Here is a 22651-nt window from a genome sequence, read left to right as displayed (position 1 = left end):
AAAAATGTAGTTGCAGTCTTGGAAATCTAGTCAAGCTCTTCCAAAAGTCTTGCAGTAGGGATGAACTCCGTGTGTTGTGTCTGTCTCCCGGTAATGGCGACAATTTTAGGAAGTTCTGTAATAAGGTTTCGAACACCCTACATTTAACCCAAGTTGACGGAGAGCCCATATTTCGACCATATTGGCCTATGATGAATTTCTAAGAATACCACCACACCCTATACCACGTCTGGATTACCTAGTGATGAACCATTAATGTTAAGTTTGTGGTAGGTATTTGGGGTGTGGTTTTCGTTTAATAAAGAATTTCCTTTCTGTTAATGATTGATTGTATGTTGCTTCGTTATAATTTTTTTTTTGACGTAAGAACAATGAATTATTATAATTGAAATAAATTAATTATAATATTCTTTTAATGAATACATATTATTACAATAGAAACACCACATTCTATTCAGTAGAAACAATATTCTATGCATAAGATAGGGTTCGAACCCATGACCTCTAAAGTATGGGACGTCAGCTTCGCTAATTATGTTATAATTTTCGGCAAAGGAAATCATACATTGCCATAAGTGGATTTGATAATTGAAGGGTTGAGTAAATCTTTTCTAGTAGGGAGGGTCTTATCTCATTGAAATACCAACTTTGATGCTCTTTGCAACATGCTCTCTTCCTACTGCAGCCAGTGAAAGGCTTGTTGATTAGGAGGAGCATTTGCTTACAATTTAATCATTGCCTGGATATGAAAGGCGGTCTGGAAGGGTTTTTGACAACTCCCAGAACCAGTTGATGGTCGCAAGAAACCTTTACTGAAATCGTTTGCTATCTCTGTGGCGTGCTCGGCCACATCTCCATTGAGATACGAAGAGGATTTCATTGTCCCATAGAATCAGCGTATTTCCAGTAAGAATTTATTTGAGCAACACCCATATGGTGAGTTGCCTTGGAGAAGAAATTTGATAGTGGATAAAGGAGTTGTTGTTGTAGGAGATATTGGAGAACAACCTCAGCCCATATCTACCAAAATCCTCAATTCCTGCCCATGCACGCTACCCCTGCTAAAGAACGCTTGGTTGTGGTTGTACCTGCTCCCCCCTCCCCTAAACTCCTCCTACCCCTCTCACCAAAAGCATGCATGCGCTTTCACAATTTTCATCATCCCTCCACTAATTCCCATGCATGCAGCTCCACTTTGCCCATCTCACCCACACTCAATCATTCCACACCATACCATCTCACAGAGTAACCCCTCTGAACCTAACCCATGTACCTGAACCTACTGATGTCATCTTGAACCAAAATGACCATACACTCACTGTACGTAATCCTAGGAATGAGAATGCGGCTCAAGATACTAATACTTTTAACCTTGTTGACGTCTCAATACACTCTCCCACCCATTCAACCTTGGACCTATTATCAACCAGTCCAGTCAGAAACGAGCCTCATCATCATCACCGAGCCTGCGAAAACCAAATTCTAAACCCCAACCTCCTAGTCTCAATAAACGCAAGTTACCACCATCTTATGTGAACGAAGATCCCTTAACGACGGCAGATGCTTGCGGTCCCGTCGAGGATTATGACGTGCTTCTCTGGAATTGCCAAGGTCTGGGGGGTTCTTGGACAATTCATCATTTAAGCGAGCTTGTGAAGCGCTATAAACCCCCATTGGTCTTCCTTGTAGAAACTAAATGTCACAGTAAAAAGATCCAAACAATGAATAGACGTCTTGACATGTACGGTTTTGGAGTAGATTCAAGAAGGAAAGGAGTGGGTCTCGCCCTGTTGTGGAACAAAAGTATCTTCTTCAACTTATCGATTTTTTCTAGTTCTCATATTGAACCTTGAATATAGCTGGAGGATGGCGAGGATTTTTGGAGATTTACGGGCTTCTATGGTGCACCAGACACAAGCAACCGGTTAGCAATTGGAATTTATGGGACACTTTGAGTGGGCCCTCTACGATGCCGTGGGTTTGCGCCGGGGATTTCAATACTATTTTAGAGGATTTGGAAAAAGAAGGGGTTGTCCCTACACCACAATTGCAGCTTCGAGCATTTCGAGAAGCTCTCAACGACAGTGGACTCTCTAATGTTGGCTTTGTAGGATTTCCATTCACATGGGCTAATAATGGGGAAACGCCTCATACAGTTTGGAAGCGTCTGGATAGAGCCTATACTAATGCTGCTTGGAACTCAAAATAGCCGAACTCAGGAATCACACACCTTCAACGGGTTTAATCTGATCATTCGTTGATCCTCTTTGACCGCAATCCATCTGCCGGGAATGGAAGGAAATGAGGTACACGGCCCTTACGTTTTGATGCTTTATGGATTAAGTCCGAGACTTGTGAGCAAGTTATATCTAATCGATGGGGTAACTCCGGGGAAGAGGATCCAAATAGGTTTCTGATGATAGAGCTCGAAAGTTGTAAACTGGGATTAATTGGAGCAGAACTGAGTTTGGAGAAGTCAGAGACAGGATTTTTAAGGTTGAAAGGAAATTGATAGTTTGCAAAACTCGAATGCTACCGATGTTGTTCGGATGCAATTGGTAGATTTGAGTGGAGAATTATTTCAACTTCTGTCAGCAGAAGAGGTTAAATGGAAACAAAGAGGAAAAACGGCTTTGTTAGCTGTAGGGGATAGGAACACAACGTTTTTTCCACGCTATAACCTCACAAAGAAGAAAGACTAACCAGATTGATCGGCTTAAAGATGATAATGAGGTTTGGAGAGACGATGATTCTGCTATCCAGGATATTATTCATTCTTTTTTCCATTCCATTTTCACCTCGTCAAATCCTTCTGAAATTGAGCTTAATGAAGTGGTAAGGACTGTGCCACACCGTGTGACTGAAGAGATGAATCAGCGTCGCTTGGAGGATTACACTGCTGATGAGGTAAAGCATTCCTTATCCCAAAATCTTTCCTTTTAAATCCCTAGACCCCGATGGCTTTTTACGAGTGCTTTTGGAACACAGTGGGTCATGCTACATTATCCTGTGTTCTCAATATGTTTAATAATCATAATGTTTCTCCTCAGTTAAACTTCACCTATATTGTCCTTATCCCCAAGTGTAAGAACTCCGAAACTGTCTCACAGTTTCAACCTATTAGCCTATGCAATATTGTCTTCAAGCTTGTCTCTAATTAAAACAATCACTAATAGGTTGAAACCGTTTCCTAACACTATCATATCCCCTTCTCAATTTGCATTCATACCCGGGTGACTCATTACAGACAATGTGCTTGTGGCGTTCAACGTAAACCACTTTCTTGGAACTAGGAGAGGAAGTCAGGAAGGTCATATGGCTATCAAATTAGATATGAGTAAGGCTTATGACAGAATTGAGTGGAAGTTCCTCAAAGGGACCCTCTCTCTCCTTATTTATTTATTCTTTATGCAGAGGCACTTAGCTGTTTGTTTCAGAATAAAAAAGCTCGAGGGGACATTCGGGGTGTGACAGTGGCTCGAAATGCACCCAGGGTCTCCCATTTACTCTTTGCTGATAACACCCTCATCTTTTGCCAAGCATCATTGGGGCTATGAGCTAATTAATTTCGACGAATCGTTGATCTTTTTCAGTCGTAACATTCCAACTGAAGAGCGCAAAGAACTGGCACTTATCCTAGGAGTCCAAATTGACATAAGCCCTTCAAAGTAGTTGGGTCTCCCATTTAAGGCGGGGAGAAATAAAAGGGAGATCTTCAGTGGTATCCGAGAAAGGGATTGGCAACATGGAAGGAGAAGTTTTTGTCACAAGGAGGTAAGGATATTCTTATTAAGTCTATTATTCAAGCTATCCCCTCCTATTGCATGAGCGTGTTCAAGCTTCCAATTACACTATTGAAAGAGATCAAAAGTGTATCGGCTAACTGCTTTTGGAATGAGTCCAACAAGAATAAGATTCAACGGATGGCTTGGGAAAAAATGAGCTGTAGTAAGAAGGATGGCTGAATGGGGTTTTGAAATCACCAAGCGTTCAATTTAGTGATGTTGTTGGAGGATTAAAACATCCAGACCTACTGATTAACAGAATATTCGGTTCTTGAGCACGAGACAGGTCTCCAATATGTCGTTTATTTGGAGAAGCATTCTTGAGTCTTTTGAAGTTATTAAGGCAATGGACAGCGAGTGTGTGTGTGGAATGATCCTTGGCTTCCAAGGCTCCATATGTTTCTTCCTATTACTCCTCAGAACCCTTTCCCACAGCATGTTGGGGTTTCATATCTTGAGCTCTTCACAAGATAGTTGGAATTCTGAGCTGGGATTTTCTCTTCTATCCTGAAGATGCTGAGATTATTAAATCTGACAGGTTCTCCATGCACTTGGATAAACAAGGAATTTTCACTGTTAAGTCTCTCTTGTCCATCAAGGCTGAGGCGGAACAGAGTAATAAATCTTATAGTAGTTGGTCCTTCATTTGGAAGGCGAAGGTAGCACATACAGTCAGAATTTTTGCATCGTGTCTTTGTCATAACGCTCTGAGAATCTTTGCTGACGCTGATCCTTTCTGTGGAGGACACAAAATGGGTGGTGAAGGAGTGGATTCATTTGGGTAGGACAAGGTTGGATTATTTCATTTTGCGGGATTACTCTCGAAGATGTGAAAATATTTTAGATCGCTCTAGCTGCTATATGTCTTCAATGTGGGTGGGGTTCTTGCATCGTGGAAGGGGACTGCTTATCGGTTATTCAAAAGATTTGTTCCTATTATTCAAGATATCATCCCTATTTTGGGGTTTGTTTCTTTTTCCTTTGTGCATAGGTCTGCTAATGTGCACGACTTGTGTGTTATGTTCAGGATGGAACTCATCCTCCTCTACTACTTGTTGAGACTTTGAGGGTTGATGCGGAATCGAGCTCACGAGCCGACTCGATTTTGAGCTCGAGCTCAATTCTCTTTGTTCATCCGGCTATGCGAGCTTTTTCTATTTTTTTTATATATATTTTTATTTATAAAATTTATATATATATTTATATTTAATTTTCTATTCAATACTTTATCAATTTTATAATCAAAAGTAACATATTATAATTATTAATCAATATCATACATTTTATTTTAGAATAATAAATTATGGTACTTTTATTTATACATTTAATCTTTATACAAAAACAAACTTAATCACAACTTAGTAAATTATAATATTTTTTATAATTAAAATTATTATTTAATATGACACATATAAACTTTATGTTATATTTTAATATATATTTGTATTGTGTTATACATTTTTTAAATTGATAAGTAATTCACATATGATTTTTATATCTATTTTTGAGTTTCATATTTATATCAGGATGAATACTATGGATTTTGCAATCTATTTTATTACTTATAAATTTATGTCGAAATTTAGTGATTCCTATGAATTAGTCTAAAAATAATAACAGTAATAATGATGGTTGAACAATTTTAATTATTTTTATTATTATTTTATTATATATATATAGAGATAAAAAATTTAATCAACAATTATGTTATCTTAAAATTCGGGCACTCGATTCTTACCAAAATTAAATATATATAAGACTGTGTTGATTAAATTATATCAAACAGTAATTACATAGCCTGATTCAACGATACACTGTCTTGAATGATTATTCTTATGTTCTGCGTACGATATCTCGACATCCGTATATCCAATAAGTCTAAAATTTTATCAAATATATTTTTCTGTAAGTTTAATCATATCTAACGGTTTGATCTAAATTTTGATGGTCCTATTAACCCATATTGGTCAACAATGTAAGATGATAGTTACATCAATGTAATACTAACATTATAAATATAAATTATGCAATTTATTTTACTACTTATAAATTTTATGTAAAAATTTAGTGATTCCCATAATTTAATCTAATAATAATAATAAAATCAGCTCGAGCTTGTCCCAGCTGGAGCTAAATTTAGCTTGAGCTCGAGCTATACAACTCAAAATCGAGCTCGACTTGTTTATATCCCTAGTTGATGCCCCATCATAATTTATATATTTCTCCGATTCCCTTTCAAAAAAAAGAAAAAAAATTATTTGATGCCTTTTATATGTACTAATCTCGTAATCAGTTATAAATTTTTAAGTATACAATTATTATTATCCATACTTAATTAACTAACTATTATTATAATTGTTAGATTCAACGTAAAATCATGTTTTATTGTAAACATGATTTTTATCAATTCCTAAAAATTTCCTATTGCTTAAAATATAGCAACAAGTTTTATTATTATCGGCTTTTTATATTTTCATCATAATCTTTTTCTTTGCAATGTAAAATTTTATTCAATAATATTTTCAAGATTCTTAAGTTAATCAATCATGTAAATAATACTTTAAAAGTTGATATGAAATATAACTAGCATATTTTATAGAATCTTGCAATACAACTACTGATAATTTTTTTTTTTGAAATAAGAGTAATGAAATATTATTAATTAAAATAAATTGATTACAATCATTTTTGTGATTTATCGGATATCAATATCTAACAAATCATTAGTTAAGCTACGCTTCATTGGCAATACAAATACTGATACTATAACCCAATTAAATTATATCTTTATTAACAATAGTTAAAAATTATTGATTTGAAATCATTTGATGTTAATAAATTGAAAATACATGACATTCAAGATATAGTAGTAAAAGAAAAAATATATACATAATATAACCAAAAGTTATATTAAATTAAAAAAACAGCAAATAGACATACAACCCACAAATGGAAACTGGTCAATTTCCTCTAAAAAAAAAACTGGTCAATTTTATTTGAACAGATTTCTTATAAAATAATTTAAAATAAGGAATTTTTGACTATTAATCTTATTTTAGTATTGAATTTCTAAATATTATTATTTTTATTTTCATATTAATTTGTGTGATACAAAATAATTAATATAGTTATTAGTGAACACAAAATACAAACTTTTAATATTGGAGAATAAACCTTTTTTTTTTAATTTAATAGTACCAATTAAAATTAGAAAGTGGAATTAAATAGTTTCATCACAATAAAAACACTAATTATCGATTTGTGTGAAAATATAACTGTACATACTAATGTTTCAATTACAGAAACACTTATATTGTTATGAACTTAATATTTTTATAATTAACTATAAATAATATATATACATATATTTATCTTTAAAAATATATTTCTACAAGTACGTCGCACTTCATATTTCCTAGTTGGATCAAAGGTACCAAATGGTACTGACCAACTTTCCTTCATAGTAAGAAGGTGATCTCCCCTTGCCTATGAACTTGACCCCAACATTACACGCACCAGACCCCAAAAACTCAACAAAAAATACAAAGAGAAGGAAAGAAAAAGAATATCAAAGAGTACAAAAACCAACAATTGTAGATGTTTTCGACCTAGTGAATTCTGGATCAAGAAACGTCATACCCATTGATCTACACCCAAAATACATTTGTCTCACGAAACGATCAAACATATTTCCAAAACCAGTGCCCCAAGATCTGCTACAAAGAACTCACCTCATTGTCGAGGCAATGAATTGACCGTTGACACCAGACGATGTATCCAGAGCAAATCAAAATCTCAATAACGTTACACAAGTAATTATAAATTACAGATGAAGTAGCGACCATTCTACATGGAACCTACTTAGCCACTTTTTTGACAGCTTAGCCTGAATTTTCCAGGTCACACGCCGGCAGGTCAGAAATGAGTCATGGGTGTCATATACATGTGCTGATTTCCTTAATGTCAAGGATTCTTCAGCCTTCTACCACCATTTTGCACTTGTGTGGCAAGAGGAGTTTCTTCCGTCACAAATTTATGAGTATGGGATTATGAGAATAACCGTAGGAAGTTGTTTGCATATGCCATTGGCTTCACATCAGGGTGTGGCTGCAATCACCAAAAAGTTCAGGTCAACTGTTAACATAACCCAGTATTTAATATAAACAGACCAAAGTGGGCCTTTCTGTCTCCATATTTCTATCCAGCAACAAAATTCCAAGGGAACAAGGAAAAAAAGATCTGGTTTCTTTTTATATATTCTTCTAGTCTTGGGTTTTGCGGGGGGTGTGGGGCGGGGAGGGGGGGAGGGCGGCGCATATAGGAAAGAAGCGACTAACCACTGCTGAAAATGTGACTATGTTTGGTTTCAGATCTGGGGCTTCAAAACGAATAAATGCACCCTTGTTTCCCATCTGCACCAACCAAGACAAATTCAAGAAGAAAGTGTCAATTTTCCATAAAATATACCAGCTATTGGGCGAAGGACAGCAAGTGAAAAAACAATGTTAGAGCAAAAGTTAATCTGAGGCTGGATCCTTCATATTATGAGCAGATTCAGCAGAACAGTTTCGTTTACATATTCAAACGCGAAGCACAAAACAAGTGATAACTGGTTTGACGTAAGAGAGTATAATCTACACCAGAACGCGAGAGCACACAAGTCTACTATTCAATAGATTGCATAATGGCAATCAACATTACAAATCTTGATTTAATTGAAATTTGTACCCCATTTGTCAATTTGTCCACAATATTTTTGAAAATTTAATAAATGCAGGAGAAATACAGTGAGAAGGAAATATCTGTTACTTGACCGAAACAATCTAGTAATATATAGCTATTATCAACATTTCTTCAGCACGGGTCCACTACTCCAGCTATAATACTGAAATACGATGCCAAGGCTCAAGAGAGGCTTTAGACATAACAAGATGGATTCAGAAAACCAAATTACCTGATCACAGTAGTTTGGAGCAGAAAACACAGTAATAAGTTTACCATCATGCTCAATCTCATAACCTTCATCTTTAACTTCATGTGACCGCACCACTAAATCTGTAAAACAAGAACATGTTGAACCCCTGATGTTTTGTTCAAGGAAAGATAAAAACACATTACCAGCTGGAAAATGACTAAGTTGTCACTCATTAAAGACAGAAAATTAACCTAGGTTGTTGTCCTGCAAAAATCTTTTCGTTACATCTGCACCAAAAGAAAGACCAACACCACGCTTGCTTGGTCCCCGCCCAAGCTGCGGCTGCGGGTCACTCCAGAGCAATTCACACATTAACCCTGGATAACATCAAAAGGTAATGAATAAACCCTACCTGCATAAATAAGCTCTGCTAATTCATGACATAACATGCTGCAATATGTTATGATTCTTGTGAAACTTTAGTGGGGATTTTCCAAGCTAACATCAGAAAAGAGAATCCAGAAGGTCAAGAGATATGGCATGATGGACTTAGAAGATTTAACCCCAGAAAAAATATTATTAAGACTTAGACAAAAGTTAGAGAAACATGAACTAACTTATCATTCACCACACTCACAGAAGGTAAATCCATTCGAAGTTGAACTCAGAGATGAAAAACATTACATTCTGATATCAGCTGACAATGCAACTTCAGCTCAAGGTTCCATTTTATACATAAATGCAATGATTCAAAAGCTATATTGTAGCCACTTTATAAGCTAGTCTCTTCTAATCAGAAATAGAAATTATTACAGGTGCAAATAGGTCAGCAAGAGATTTTTATAGGATTACCAATGTTAAGACAAAAGACCAGTATGGACAACCTTCTGCAACGGATTACTAACAATCCTAACAAAAATTTGAGGGGGAAAAAGGAGCAAAACCAAAGAAGAAATATGATACAACCAAAAGGAATAGGGGTACAGAGAGAACAATTTTGAATCCATTTTGAACCAGGACAAAAGATCAGGTCTACGCAAATGGCCATGAAGAAGAAGAGTGGAATCAATTCGTCCAGGATATAAGATGTGCGTGGATTTTTCAACAGGGTAAATTTTTTTCTCTCTCTTTCAATAGACGAGAAGGGCCAGAAAGATAAACAAGACTTGTCATATTCTAACCAAGTTACGAGAATACCCAACCTCTGATAAAGAACATTTCCTGTTCATGGGAATGAGCTATAGACAGATTATGAAGGTTGATCTGAAACCCTCAAATGAGGGTTGTCTTACATAGTGTCAGATTTTAGTAGTGATTTATTTCCTATTTTTCAAGATTTCACATTCTCAGTATAGTAAGTGTGTACACTTACACGGCTGATGCTTTAGGTAGCATACTTCTAGGAGCTCAAGACCAACAGCTTGATTCTAAGAATCTAAGGATTATGTTGGACCTACACTTGTATATATATAGTGCCTCTTGTACTTCAAAATATATGAGAAAAAAGAAAATTTTCTTCTTTCACGTGATACAGAGAGCCTTAGGTCTTTTTCCAGGATTATTTCTTCTTCTTCAAGCAGCCTTCACTGTTGTTATTCATACTTAGTTTTCTCTCTAGTCCCGTAATTCTGTTCAGGCATCCTTAATTCCTGAGAGTTTCCTTCTTCAAAATGTTAACCACAAAAACCACTGTTGTAAGCAGCTTTAACCCAACCAAAGAACCAAATTCTGTCAGAAACTGGGGAGCTGCTGAATACCCAGGCCTCTTATGGCTTAATTAGAAAACCTATCTAAAATGGTCTTAATTTTTGGGCATGTATCTCAAAGGCAAAGGAAGACTTAGCCACCTTCTTCGAACAGGACTGGCGAAGGATGACCAACATTTAAGCATTAGGATGAGGAGGATTCCATGATTAGTGACCTGTGCATGCTTATTGGCTACTAAAAGGAGACTCGGGACTTCATTTATCGCACACAGATGCTGCTGCTCAATCAGGTTAGGATCTAAATACTCGACAATAAATTGTGACTAGAAGAGACATCTCATTGATTCAAGCAGAAGAATACCGACGAAGTATGTTATGCTTCATTCACAAACTGTTGACGGGTTCACCCTAGTATCAGAAGCAGGTCACATTTGGAGAAAGGAAAGAGTGATTTGCCCAGACACCCAAAAAGAGCAAAACAGAGGAAGGAGGAGAAGACCAATATAACCTCTCGCAAGAAATCAAACACAAGGAGACATGCTGGAAGCTAAATGGAAAGCCACCAGGTCAAGAGTGGGGAAACCAATAGATCAGCAGAGGGTTCAAGCATGCACGGCAGTACAGCCCAAAACTAAGAAAAAAGTAATGCTGCGAGGAAGTTCAACAATAAAGAAATTGAGAAGTGAAAAAACTTGCTGGCTTTTCTTGAGAAGCCTTCCACACTTGCTCTATGGATCTCTCAGGCAAATCTTCATTTTCTCTTTGCATGAAAATGCACAAAGATTTATGCCAATTCTTGGATACGAGACTAGGTGCCACAGATCATATGACCACCATATCTTCCACAGCTATACAACATGCCCAAGTAACACAAAAATTAAATTGGCAATTGCTCTTCAGCTACTGTTGCAGGGTTTTGAGATATACAAAACTCACATACCCTCATCCTTAAGAATATCCTTCATTTACCAAAATTGTTGGCCAGTCTTGTCTCCAATTAGAAGCTTATCCATGATCATAAAGGTTATGCTATTTTTTCCCTTATTATGGTTTTGGTGATCAGGATCGAGAAGGACTGAACTTGCCAAGGAAAGAAGAGGCCTTTATTACCTAGAATCATATGAGAAAGGGAGGAGCAACTTGTCCGGTGTTTGTCTTTCCTTAGTTCCTCGAATAAAGATGCCATTTGACTGTATATTGTCACCAGGTCATCCTTATTAAGGTTAGGAGTCATGTTTACTCATTTGTTCCAAGGACTAGATATTTCTGAGTTCCATTGTGATATTTGTCAATTGATAAAAGATACTTGTTTGTCTTTCCATTAGCTATAAAGGAGGTTCTCATCCTTTGCATTTCATTCAAGTGACATATGAGGCCCCCCACTGTATGCAATGTTTTTCAGGCTGTTGTCTTTTAACCTTGATGATTGTCTTCAGGTTAAATGGCTTTTTGTTCTTACACAAAAATATGATGTTCGCATTGTTATATACCTAATGACTCAAAACCAATTTGGGGTTAGAGTTAATATCTCAACCAGAATTTCTCACCCCACTTTTAATCACAGCATTATCCATGATTCATCTTGTGTTAACACACTTCAAGAAAACAAGAGACCCAAAAGAAGCAAACGAGAATTTACTAAACACCTATTGACTTTACACTTTCTAAGGAATGATCCTTAGTCCTATTGGGGAGACCTCGTTCTTACGTCCACATACATAGAAAACAGACTTCCTTACATATGTTATACAAGGAAAGTCCTATAGAGATCCTTAATAGTTTCTAACACCCCCCCACCCCACCCCCCCGAAACTCCAATGGCCTCAAACCATGTCTTTGTTCATGTCCACAACCAACAGAGGTAAGCTAGCCCCCTAAGCCATAAAATGTCTCTTCCTTGGTTACCCATCTACAACCCTTCATCTAGAAAATTTTACAACTCTACAGAAATTAAGAACTTTCTTTTTGTCTCCAATTCATATCTTCAGGAGGAAATTTAAATATGGAAAGATAGTACTTATGGGTCCTGTGACCACTCAAAGACTTTGAGCTTCCTCATATTCCAGCCCGCGTTCTTAAGCTCAAGTCCTCTAGCCTATCACATCTGAACCACCCAGTTCTACTTACCCCGAGTCATTTTCTATCTCAACCATTGTCACTCATAAGCTTCCAAAGTTCGCTCAGGTGTATTCAAGGAGAAAGGACATTCCAGAACTGATACAAGTCCCAGAATCCAACTGAGATCATCACAGTAAAATCTAATCCACCTTAGATGTACAAGTGGTTGAAATATATACTGACTCAATAATGACTAGAGCTTCCCATTATTGTTAGAAAAGTTACCAGAGTGCACTAAATGACCCCTCCATCCTCTATCTCATTATATCTCTCTTAAGCACCTGCCACCAGCCCACAAGAGGTTCATTATAAGTTTAAACACTGTTTCTGTCCCTCACACTGTTTCTGTGGTACTGTCCAGATGGAGATAGTGGGCTGCTACGAGAGAGAAGACGAGCCAGTCCATTAGAATAGAACAAAAACATGGGAGATTGTTGATAACCATAAGGGAAAATATTGTTATTCAAAATGGATTTTCACCATGAAATACAAGACTGATAAACCCCTTTAACAGATATAAAGCACATCGGGAGGCAAAATGAACACTCAGACTTATGGGGTTGTTAAGACTTATGGGATTGATTTTCAGGAGACTTTGCTCCAGTTACAAAATGAATATTTTGAGGATTCTGTTTTCACACTGCTCACTTAAATTAGCAACTCCTTCAGTATGATGTTAAGCCTGAATTAAGTCTTTATAAGATGTATGGGATTTGATTTTCATGAGGCTTTGCTCCAGTTACAAGAAATGAATATTTCGAGGATACTGTTTTCAGTGACTGCTCGCTTAAATTAGCAACTCCTCCAGTCTGACATTAAAAATGCATTTGTCCATGGTGGTGTAGACGAAACCGACATGAACATTCCACCAGAACTTGAGGACACATGTAAGAAGGAGTGCCTGAAAAAGGCCCTTTATGGATTAAAACAATCAACTAGAGCATGGTTCAGAAGATTTGCAAAGGTTATAAAGGATTTTGCGAATATAAAAGGCCAAGGTGATCAAACTCTTTCCATTAAGCATTCAACTGCAGAGGGAGAAAAACTTAAAAAGTTTCAGATAAAGGAACGGGATGAAACTGAAGTACTTCAACACTCCATATCTCAAACAAAAAATTGTGACTAATTTATAAACATACACTGGGAAGAGTGGTGTAAGCCAGTCTCCACCCCAATGGATTCAGACCATATGTTATGATAAGGAAAAACCAGTAGCTTTTAAAAGAATGTCACTGAGGTTAGTTAACAAATTCATATATCTCACTCACACTCGCCCAAACACAACATACTCGGTAAACTTGATTGATCAATTAATGCACGAACCAAGAAAACTACATCTTCAAGCGGCTTATAAGGTGCTAAATTACTTGAAGGCAATCCAGGGAAATTTCTGTTCAAAAAGAACGATATGCTACTCTAGAAGCTTACACCAATGCTAACTATGTAGGCTTCTTAGTGGATAGAAGATCAAGTACAGGGTACAGTATTTTTTTGGACATAATCTGGTAACATGGAGGAGCAAGAAAGGGAAAATGTGGTGGCACGTGATCCATAGAATCAGAATCTGGGGCTATTGCTCTAGGGTTGTGGCTAAAGATTATGCTAGATGATTTGAGAATCAAGTGGAGATGTCATATTAAGCTTAATTGTGATAACATGTCAGCTGTTAATATTGCTCATAATCCTATACAACAAAAGAGGACAGATGTTACAAAACATAATGAGAGAGATATTTCATTAAAGAAAAATTCAAGAAAGAGTTAGTTTGTATGTCCTATGTTCCATCAGAATCTCAATCAGCTTGTCTAAGAAAGGGGCTGAATAGTTACAGATTTCATGATCTTGAATTCAAGTTGAGAATGGAAGGCATGCATTCCTCAGCTTGAGGGAGAGTGTCGAGGATAATGAGCTGTAAATAACTCAGGAAGCTTGATTTGAAATCCCTTAAATGTTGGGATACAGCTAGATAGTTCCAGATTTTGGGATGATTTTTAGTTTCCTGTATGTCAAGCTTTCATATTGTTAGTGTAGTGAGTGTATATCCTTAATTACAGGTTTGATTTGTAGGCTTATTCATTAAATAGCATACGATTAGGATTTGAAGATCTAATAGCTTGACTCTAAGTATTATGCTGGACTTACAATTACATATGCAGATCCCTTTTGTACTTTAAAATGTATGAGAAATAAGAAGATTTTCTTTTTTCACAAATATCTTGGGGCTGGCAAACCCAAACAGGGAGCTCAGTAAGCATTCATTCACCAAATCTAAAACTCAATAACATTAGCTTCTTGAAGGACCAATCGACTTGATGTAGGTGAAGACAATATTCTGTCAAGAGTATCTCAACAATAGGTAGCAATACTATATCGAAATATTTCCTCATGGAAAAGGACTTGAGTCAGGACAAAATTATAGAAGACTGCACAATTTACAAGAACAATATTATAAGAGAACATGCCACAATAACCAGAAAAGCTAGATGCATTATAGGAATAAGGAATTATATCAGTGATTTGGACCTTACCTTCCTCAGGAGGCTCACAAAACCGATCAATTGCTTTGATATCAGAGAGTTTCACACCATCAACGCTGAAAAGTCCTCCATGGACCACAAAAACTTTCCCATTTATGACATGAGCCAAAGGTAAATAACAAAAAACTTCCGCAAATAGTTCCACGAAAGTATCACTCAGTTTGGACTTGACCTCGCCCTCGAAACCATATATCTTGTTCATGCTCTTGCTTTCATGGTTCCCTCGAGAAAGGTATATAGCTGAAAATTAACCCAAGAAAAAACAAAAACTATCAGGACAAACACTACATGCTGTAAATGCTGGCGAAACATATCCGAGAAGAGATGAATGCCAGATCCTTGCAGAATTTCAAGATTATTAACCATTATTTTAGATCAAAGATAGAAAACTAGTGACACAACAGTGAGCCCCTTGTAGAATTTGCACAACCTTGGACTGATTTTGTAAAAGACAATGCTAGGCACCATTTTATGCAGCTACACGCTGAGAACTACCCAACATGGGATTTGATATTGTCAACCAAGAGGGCCACTCATTTCATTAATGTGAAATGGACACACTTCAGACACAGCAACAACTAAACCTACACCAGGGACTCCTCCTGATACATGCCGGACACTTAGTTATATAAGGTTGTCACTGAAGCAATGAGCAATGAATATCAAAGATGCATGAGAAAGCCAGTATCACCTGATGGAGACATGCACTTGAAGGCAAATAGGGTGAGTATGACCTCTACAGAAAAGGAACCCCTATCTACGAAGTCTCCATTGAACAGATACGGATTATCTTCTGATGGAAGTCCATTGAGCTCAAATATATTTATCAAATCATAAAACTGCAAACACGTATCATTAGTCAATTATGTTAGTTTCTGCAAGAAAAGAATAGAATAACAAATTCTCTCATGGTATTAAGCATGGTATAAACAGGAAAACTGCGTTTCACAAATTAGCATAAATCCAAAACATAGAAGGGCCAGAAATATTATTCATTGCATCAACAACAGAGAGACTACTAAAGTACTCTCAACATTCATAAATTTAGGCACCTAGCATGCATGGATTGTCTTTTCATGCTGGTGTCCCTATCCATCAGCTGACAATATCTCAGTACACCTAGTCTGTTAGTGCATACATAACGTAGCAACCCAAGCTTCTTAGAAATATTGCTTCCATGGGTGAAAAAATGGTCATAACTACTCTTAAACATTATGTGTGTGCAGTGGCCAGCTAACAAAAAGGAGATGCTAATACTGATGAGATGCTTCAATGGAATTCAGTAAAGAAATAGTATTACCTGACCATGAACATCACCGCATACAGTAAAATGCTTCCCGTTAGGAACATTAATATCAACAAGAGATGGCAAAGCTCTGAGCATTTCTCTTATTTGCAGCACAATCTGGTATGCATATCTATAACAAAAGACCATCAATCAGAGTCAAATACTAACTTCTTTCACCAAACAATGATATTAATAAACCTCATAAGGTGTCATACAAATTCGTACTCACCCAACAAGGCAAAGTGAAAATATAAAAAAATTATTGCCCAGTATGTAATGCACATATTAATGTGCTGGCACTATATACCGTTTGTGTAAGCACTTTTGGTTCTTGAAGTCGTCCATCATTTTCTTCACAAAGTCCAATGTCACAACATCTCCCTCAATCCTTGCACCAGCATATTGCGGTTCCACATCTGACATCCGGAAAAACAGTCATTGTTGACTTGCTTGCCTTAATTTAGTTTTAAGGAGTATACGAAGTGAAGTAAATCAGTTTCGGAAAACTGCTGGTAGCATTTCTGGAAAACATCATTGTTTAGCTAATAATTCCATGCCACTAACATTCAAATGAATTACATCAAAGTACTTGGGAGCAGCACATCGTTCTTTTAACTGAGATAAAAAATGATAAAGGAAATAGTTGTTTAGGATAAATGTCCTTTTAATAGTTGCTCTCTACCAATACAGGCGTAATGGCAGGAAAGTACCATACACTTCTTCATCAATCCAAACTATCCAATTTTAGCTTTCACCTTTCTAGGAAAAACATGAAAAAAGGAAAGTAACATTAAAAACATAAAGACATTATTTAGATTCTCCATCAAAACATTAGCCTCTAGAACATACCCCGGTAGCTTATTGCATTATATTTGGCTACTCATTTGTGAACATTTGAGTACTAATCCTTCAACGACCAGGAATACAAATGTATGAGAAGCTTCAAGAGGTAACATCAATTTGTTAAGTTCTGATATGAATAAATAAATTTTGTTTATCTAGTGAACAAGAAATCTGTTCAAAATTGCCCACATGTATGATGCATGGGTTTTGCTTCATTAGATGTTTGGCCACAGGAAGGTGACTTCGACGTTGACTAGTCTCAAAGAGATACAACTCTACTCCCAGATAGCCAAAGCAAGACCTGCTATTTGAACAGTTCCCTGTTCTTCTGAGCTTCTTGAGAGTGCAGGAACTGGGTGATGCCAGTGAGGTCTTTGGTCCAATACCTAGAGATTTTCTTCCAACCATTCATGTTTCTTCAATTTTTCAGCAACTGAGTTGTGTATTTATACTCAAAATCAGTTCCTTTTGATCACCAAAATCCATAATTTTCTACCTTTAACCAATTTCAATGTTAAACCTTGAATCTGTACCAGCAATATTCCAACTGATTCTAATTAGCAGGATCCTTGGGTACTTCTCCACCTCTCGGATAATCCTAGTCTTCACCTACTCCACATTAGTATTTTGCCTTCTCATTTAGCTTCTGAAACAGAAAGATGCTCAGTGAAGTCAAGATCTCACTTTGGGCCAAACTAGTAGTTCACCCAAAATTTAGGGCACGAACAGATATGGTTCTGATAAATTAAAGTAGGTTTGACAAAAGGCAAAATAGGGATTGTGCTTGGTTCATTTTGTATGCTACTTCAGATTACATTGGTATATTGCTTTGGGCTTGGTTCATTTATATGCTACTTCAGATACGTCGAAAATCCACCATCCAACTTGATTCAGTCTTGAACCATGGCAGACAAACCCCAAGACTACAGAGGCGCATTTATGATTCCAATGCAAAATTAACTTGAAAAGAACAGGAAAGAAAGCCCAAGAATATCGTATATAAACACCTACATACAGCTGATGATGTGGCCAAATTCAGAACCTTAGAAAGCATTCTAATAATTATCAAAATAAGCCAGGAAAGAAGAGGAAGTCGAAACTCAAAGCACAATCAGATATAATCAGCCAATGAAATGGTCAAAACTGATCCCCGAAACTGGAACTTAAAAAGCGTTGCAACAATCATAGAAATTAGCTAGCACAACACAGAAAATCAGAGCATAATCAGATGTAAGCAGCTGGTGCAGTGGTCAATACTGAAACCTAAATGCTTGTGATTTTCCTAAACTCAAATGATTATAAACGCTTGTGATTTTCCTCAATGCTAAATTTAATCTTAAATGATCTAACCTAATTCAAGTGTTCGACACTTGGTAAAGACACTGCCTTTGCAGCGGAACAGCCAACATGTTCCCCATACCACAAATACCATCGCCATAGCTGTTGCTGCCACTGCCATGGCTCCATCAGTCCCCACATGCACTGCCAGTACTGCCACTAGTGCTACTGCCGCTGCTACAGCAGTGACTTTCAGGGAAACAAAAGATGAGCCTGGGCTAGTCCCTAAAACGATAAAATATTATATACTAGTAAGTATACGAGTTCCCAATGGATGTAGTTTCGTACTCAGTAACATTTGCAAAGTACAAGTTGAGCATGTCCAATATTTTCTTTCTGGCTCTTACATAAGGGGTCCATTCTCACATATCGGATCCAAGACAACCCCCACTTTGTGCAACTCTGATATGAGTGTGCACACCCCTTTTTTATAAGCAAGTGATAATAGTGTGATGTCCCAACAGTTACATCCAGCATTTCATATACACATTATCATTTTAACTCTATGGTGCAAGATATATGCAGAAGTAGAATTTGAACACAGGAGGAAGCTTATTAATCCTATTCCTTGATACAAGGAATGCCAAATAAACATGATTTTATTCATTCTCCACTTGTGACCATCTTCAATATTGAAGAGCATAAAAAATCATGAGTTACCAATCTCAATAAGTAGCAAAGATATTGTCAATCATTTAGGTCGCAATATTTCACTTCATTGATACTGTTTCCATATTGAAGCTTGATATGGAGGATATAAGAAGATGAACGGCAGCTTTACCCAGTAACTATACCCTGAACTCAGAAAGATGCTTGTACCAAGAGCATTTGAGATGCCAATTATAGTGTGCAGAGGAAACTATCCATTTTATGCTATCATGCATTCCAACAAAAATTCTTGTGATTTAAATGCAGTTAAAGGCAGGATTGTCATAGCAAAAAAAATCCAGTGACAAATTATCCAGTTTGACAAATAAGGGAAAAAATTGAGGGGGAGAGAGAGAACTGAATTTGCAGGAATCACTAAAGATTTTTAGCAGGAGCAAAAGACCTGAACTTTTCTCAAATCAAATTTTGCATACCTATAGTGTGATAATCAACAGAATCAGCTACTGATCGTCTTCCAGATTCAGGTACAGATATAGCTTCTTCAAATTTTAGCTTCATCACTGCTTTCTCGCATTCCTTCAATTTCTTTGTAGCATCAGGGTCATTTGGACATATTTTCTTAACCTAAATTACACAAAAGTTCAGTAAAATATAGATCAGTGCACAGAAAATGTTTATCAAATAATGTACCTAATTTCCAGGAGTGAACAAAAGAAACTTTGAGATATATATTAAAACAGCATGCAAGTAAATAGGATGGAATTATATGCAAATCAAGCATATCATTAATGTGAATAGCCAAATTTGATGTTGAAAGAATAAATCATAGAAGAGCCAGACCAAGGAAAATAGTTCATCCTTGGCATTACACAGTTTGTTTTCCAAGTTTACACCAGTACAATTATTGGATTTGCGATTATGCTGGAGAAAAACCAGAAACCGAAGAAGAAAAATAAGCAGAGAAGAAAAGTTCACCAAGAGAGTGGATAGTTAAAACCCAGAGTCTTGTGAGCAACAATAATAGAGATTGCTATTCATTGATGGCTTTTCTCATGCCAAAGAGGATCACGAGAAGAATGTATCCAGCATCAACACCTAAACAATGATGTTATGGACAAAAACTTACAATCATGATATTGCTGTTGGAGAAAACAAAAAAGGATATGGGTCCTACCCACCTCCTGGGCTCGTGTCAGGGATTAGGGATAACATTAGCTGTTATATTTTCATGAAAAGAACATTACACTAGAAAGGTATTCTCCATGCTTTTTATATTTTGGATTGTTTGCACTAGATCCAACATGTATTACAACCAGCTTGCAAATACCATATGTGTGTGTGTTCTTTGCTGTGTGTGTCTTTTTCTCTTCCTCCATGTATGCATGTTAAAATCTTTGTCAGTCTTAAACTAGAAGCTCAGAGGTATCAGAATATCTATCCAAATAGAGCAACCTCATCTAAAATATGCTAGTTACTATGATGATATGATCTAGTTGGCGGCCAGACCTTTTAAAACCATATTAACAACTTTAGATAAATTTGGTATACCCTGTGATGACTTTCAGTATTCTACCCGAGATTACTGGTCTATGAGAAACAGACATTCAAGCAGAAACAGATATTGTTTCTGACACGATATCCAGTCATAGCTCATTCACATTGATGCAAACAACATATCCCAAATAGCTGCTTGCCAAACTTTCTCATGCATTTCTGTAGGAAGCAAAACCACCCTCACTAAATCAACAAAGATTTATTCTTTGTACAACGAACAAGTTTAAGTGCAAACCTTTTAATAAAAACCATCAATAAACTTCAGCAAGCATATAAAATGCCAGCACAATAAAGAAAAGGAAAGCCACCTGTTGAAAATCCTTAAGAGCTTCTTTAAACTTTCCCATTGCCAAATATGCTGCCCCTCGTCTATAGTAACCCTGTAACGAAAAGCAAAAATAATAAGAAAAAGAACCAAAAAAAGTTAACGCACAATCATTAACTCCTTAGGCATACCCAAAACACAAAAAGATCACATCCGCCTTCCCCAAAACAAGAACCAAAAAGGGAAAAAAAAAAAAAAGAGAAACAAAAGAAGAGGGAAATTAGAACTCGCCTTCGAATACCTCGGGTCGATTTCAATGGCTTTTGTGGCGTCTTGTATAGCACTTCCATACTCTTCCAATTTGGTGTGAGCGAACGCACGGTTAGCCCAGTACACCGCATTGTTGTTATCCACCTCTATCGCTTGTGTATACAAATCAATAGCCTGAGAATATTTATGGGCTGAAAAACAATAAGCATGGAAGAACACATTAGAATCAAACAAATTCCCAACACACCAAAAAAGAGATCTTCCGTAAAGAACTTTTGTATAATTTAAGCTAAAGTACCTTTGAAGGCTTCATTGGCCAGGAGTTTGAGTTCTTCAGCTCGCGAAGTATTTGTGGAATTTTCAGTAGCCATACTCGGGGGCATGCTAAAAACAGCTATACCAAAATGATTGATTTTCTTCGCTTATTACCGAGAATGTAATTTCTACAAGAAATATTGAGTGCTTGCAGTGTGTGAGTGTGACAAAGATAGATGGTGGAGCTGAATGAAACCGGTTTTGCCCTAGTTGATCGTTACTTTCTTATTGCTGCTCAGGAAATAACTAAAACTGCCAACAGAATTAGCTGTCGTTCCCTCTTTTATTTTTGTTGTTTTTCTGAACACCAATTAGTCGTAGGTATTTGTGGTTTTTTTCCTGTTTTTGCCCGTGATTATCCAAGCTAACGGTATTGGCACAATCAACTTGTGTACTTAAATTTCATAAAGATAAAATTATAAAATTTATGAGTTAAATGTAGGAAAAAATTCAAGGAACTTGTGATATTGGAAATAAAAAATAAAGTATCAATTACACTCCCTGTAATATAAGAAAAATATAAAAGAAATCCCCAAGGCAAGAGTGTGTGGTACATGCGCGTCGACTGAGATTTTAGGTATGAAAAAATGTATTTTTTTACAATTTTGTCCTTCTCTCTGATTAACATATATAATATTATATATATTATATGATAAATAATATACAATTTAATATACATTAGCCATGGCTAATGTTTTAATCCAACTTGCAAAAACAATGGTTAATGGCCGTTGCAAAGAAGTGGTTGATTTATTTTGCCATGATTTTTTTTCTTTTGACTATAATAATTAATCGTAGTGAAAAATCATATTTCTAGTGTTGACATGCCCAGACTTCTCAGAATTTTCAAGTAAGGTGGTCTTTTGCTTACTTTCCTTCTGAAATTTGGTCTAAAACCCTGGAATCTTCTTCAGATATATTGTGTGTTTTTCCCTACTCACTGGCTTTGAGTGTTTTTAAGCCTCATACCTTAAACAAGTGTTGGTCAACGGAAGTTCTCCAAGGCATAGGAGTCGTGAATCTCTTTTTCCCCCCCCAGTTTGCAGCTAAGGTGTCCTTATCCTCTTTTTAATTCTAATAAATTTTGTACTACTAATTGTACTTAATA

The 22651-nt window shown here is 36.5% G+C and overlaps 1 protein-coding gene and 1 long non-coding RNA gene across 4 annotated transcripts; one reads left to right on the top strand and one right to left on the bottom strand.

Annotated features, from left to right (window-relative positions):
- The first annotated feature begins 450 nt into the window (after window positions 1-450).
- LOC148784508 (uncharacterized) lies at window positions 451-5007 on the top strand. The gene is made up of 2 exons (XR_016063817.1): window positions 451-2907; window positions 3594-5007. It is a non-coding gene; the product is annotated as an uncharacterized LOC148784508 (long non-coding RNA).
- Window positions 5008-7401: 2394 nt separating this feature from the next.
- On the bottom strand, window positions 7402-21839 carry LOC105176838 (serine/threonine-protein phosphatase 5). 3 transcript variants are annotated; one of them, XM_011099765.3, is made up of 13 exons: window positions 21527-21834; window positions 21250-21419; window positions 21002-21073; window positions 19613-19763; window positions 18543-18755; window positions 16657-16765; window positions 16362-16479; window positions 15753-15900; window positions 15053-15301; window positions 8952-9077; window positions 8740-8840; window positions 8123-8197; window positions 7402-7892 (listed from the first exon to the last, which is right to left on the bottom strand). In XM_011099765.3, exons 1-13 carry the CDS (start codon window positions 21609-21611, stop codon window positions 7833-7835), a joined length of 1677 nt encoding a protein of 558 aa, XP_011098067.1. In that variant the 5' UTR covers window positions 21612-21834; the 3' UTR covers window positions 7402-7832. The 3 variants fall into 3 exon arrangements, with proteins under 3 accessions (XP_011098067.1, XP_011098068.1, XP_088733322.1); XM_011099766.3 differs by lacking the exon at window positions 18543-18755 and having other exon boundaries at window positions 21527-21831; XM_088877196.1 differs by lacking the exons at window positions 7402-7892; window positions 8123-8197; window positions 8740-8840; window positions 8952-9077 and adding an exon at window positions 12245-13425 and having other exon boundaries at window positions 21527-21839.
- Between the last annotated feature and the right edge of the window lie 812 nt (window positions 21840-22651).

The sequence above is a fragment of the Sesamum indicum genome, linkage group LG13 (assembly GCF_026168435.1).
Source record: "Sesamum indicum cultivar Baizhima isolate 11 linkage group LG13, ASM2616843v1, whole genome shotgun sequence".
Taxonomy (NCBI): domain Eukaryota; kingdom Viridiplantae; phylum Streptophyta; class Magnoliopsida; order Lamiales; family Pedaliaceae; genus Sesamum; species Sesamum indicum.
This window is presented reverse-complemented; position numbering and strand designations above follow the sequence as displayed.

What these genes read in the sequence shown, in the direction of transcription:
- LOC105176838 (XM_011099765.3), bottom strand. Translation starts at nt 21,611, where the DNA reads ATGCCCCCGAGTATGGCTACTGAAAATTCCACAAATACTTCGCGAGCT. An exon ending in GTGTCGAACACTTGAATTAG is followed by an intron (nt 16,766 to 18,542) that starts GTTAGATCATTT and finishes TCCGGATGTCAG; the next exon opens with ATGTGGAACCGCAATATGCT. An exon ending in GCGGTGATGTTCATGGTCAG is followed by an intron (nt 15,901 to 16,361) that starts GTAATACTATTT and finishes ACGTGTTTGCAG; the next exon opens with TTTTATGATTTGATAAATAT.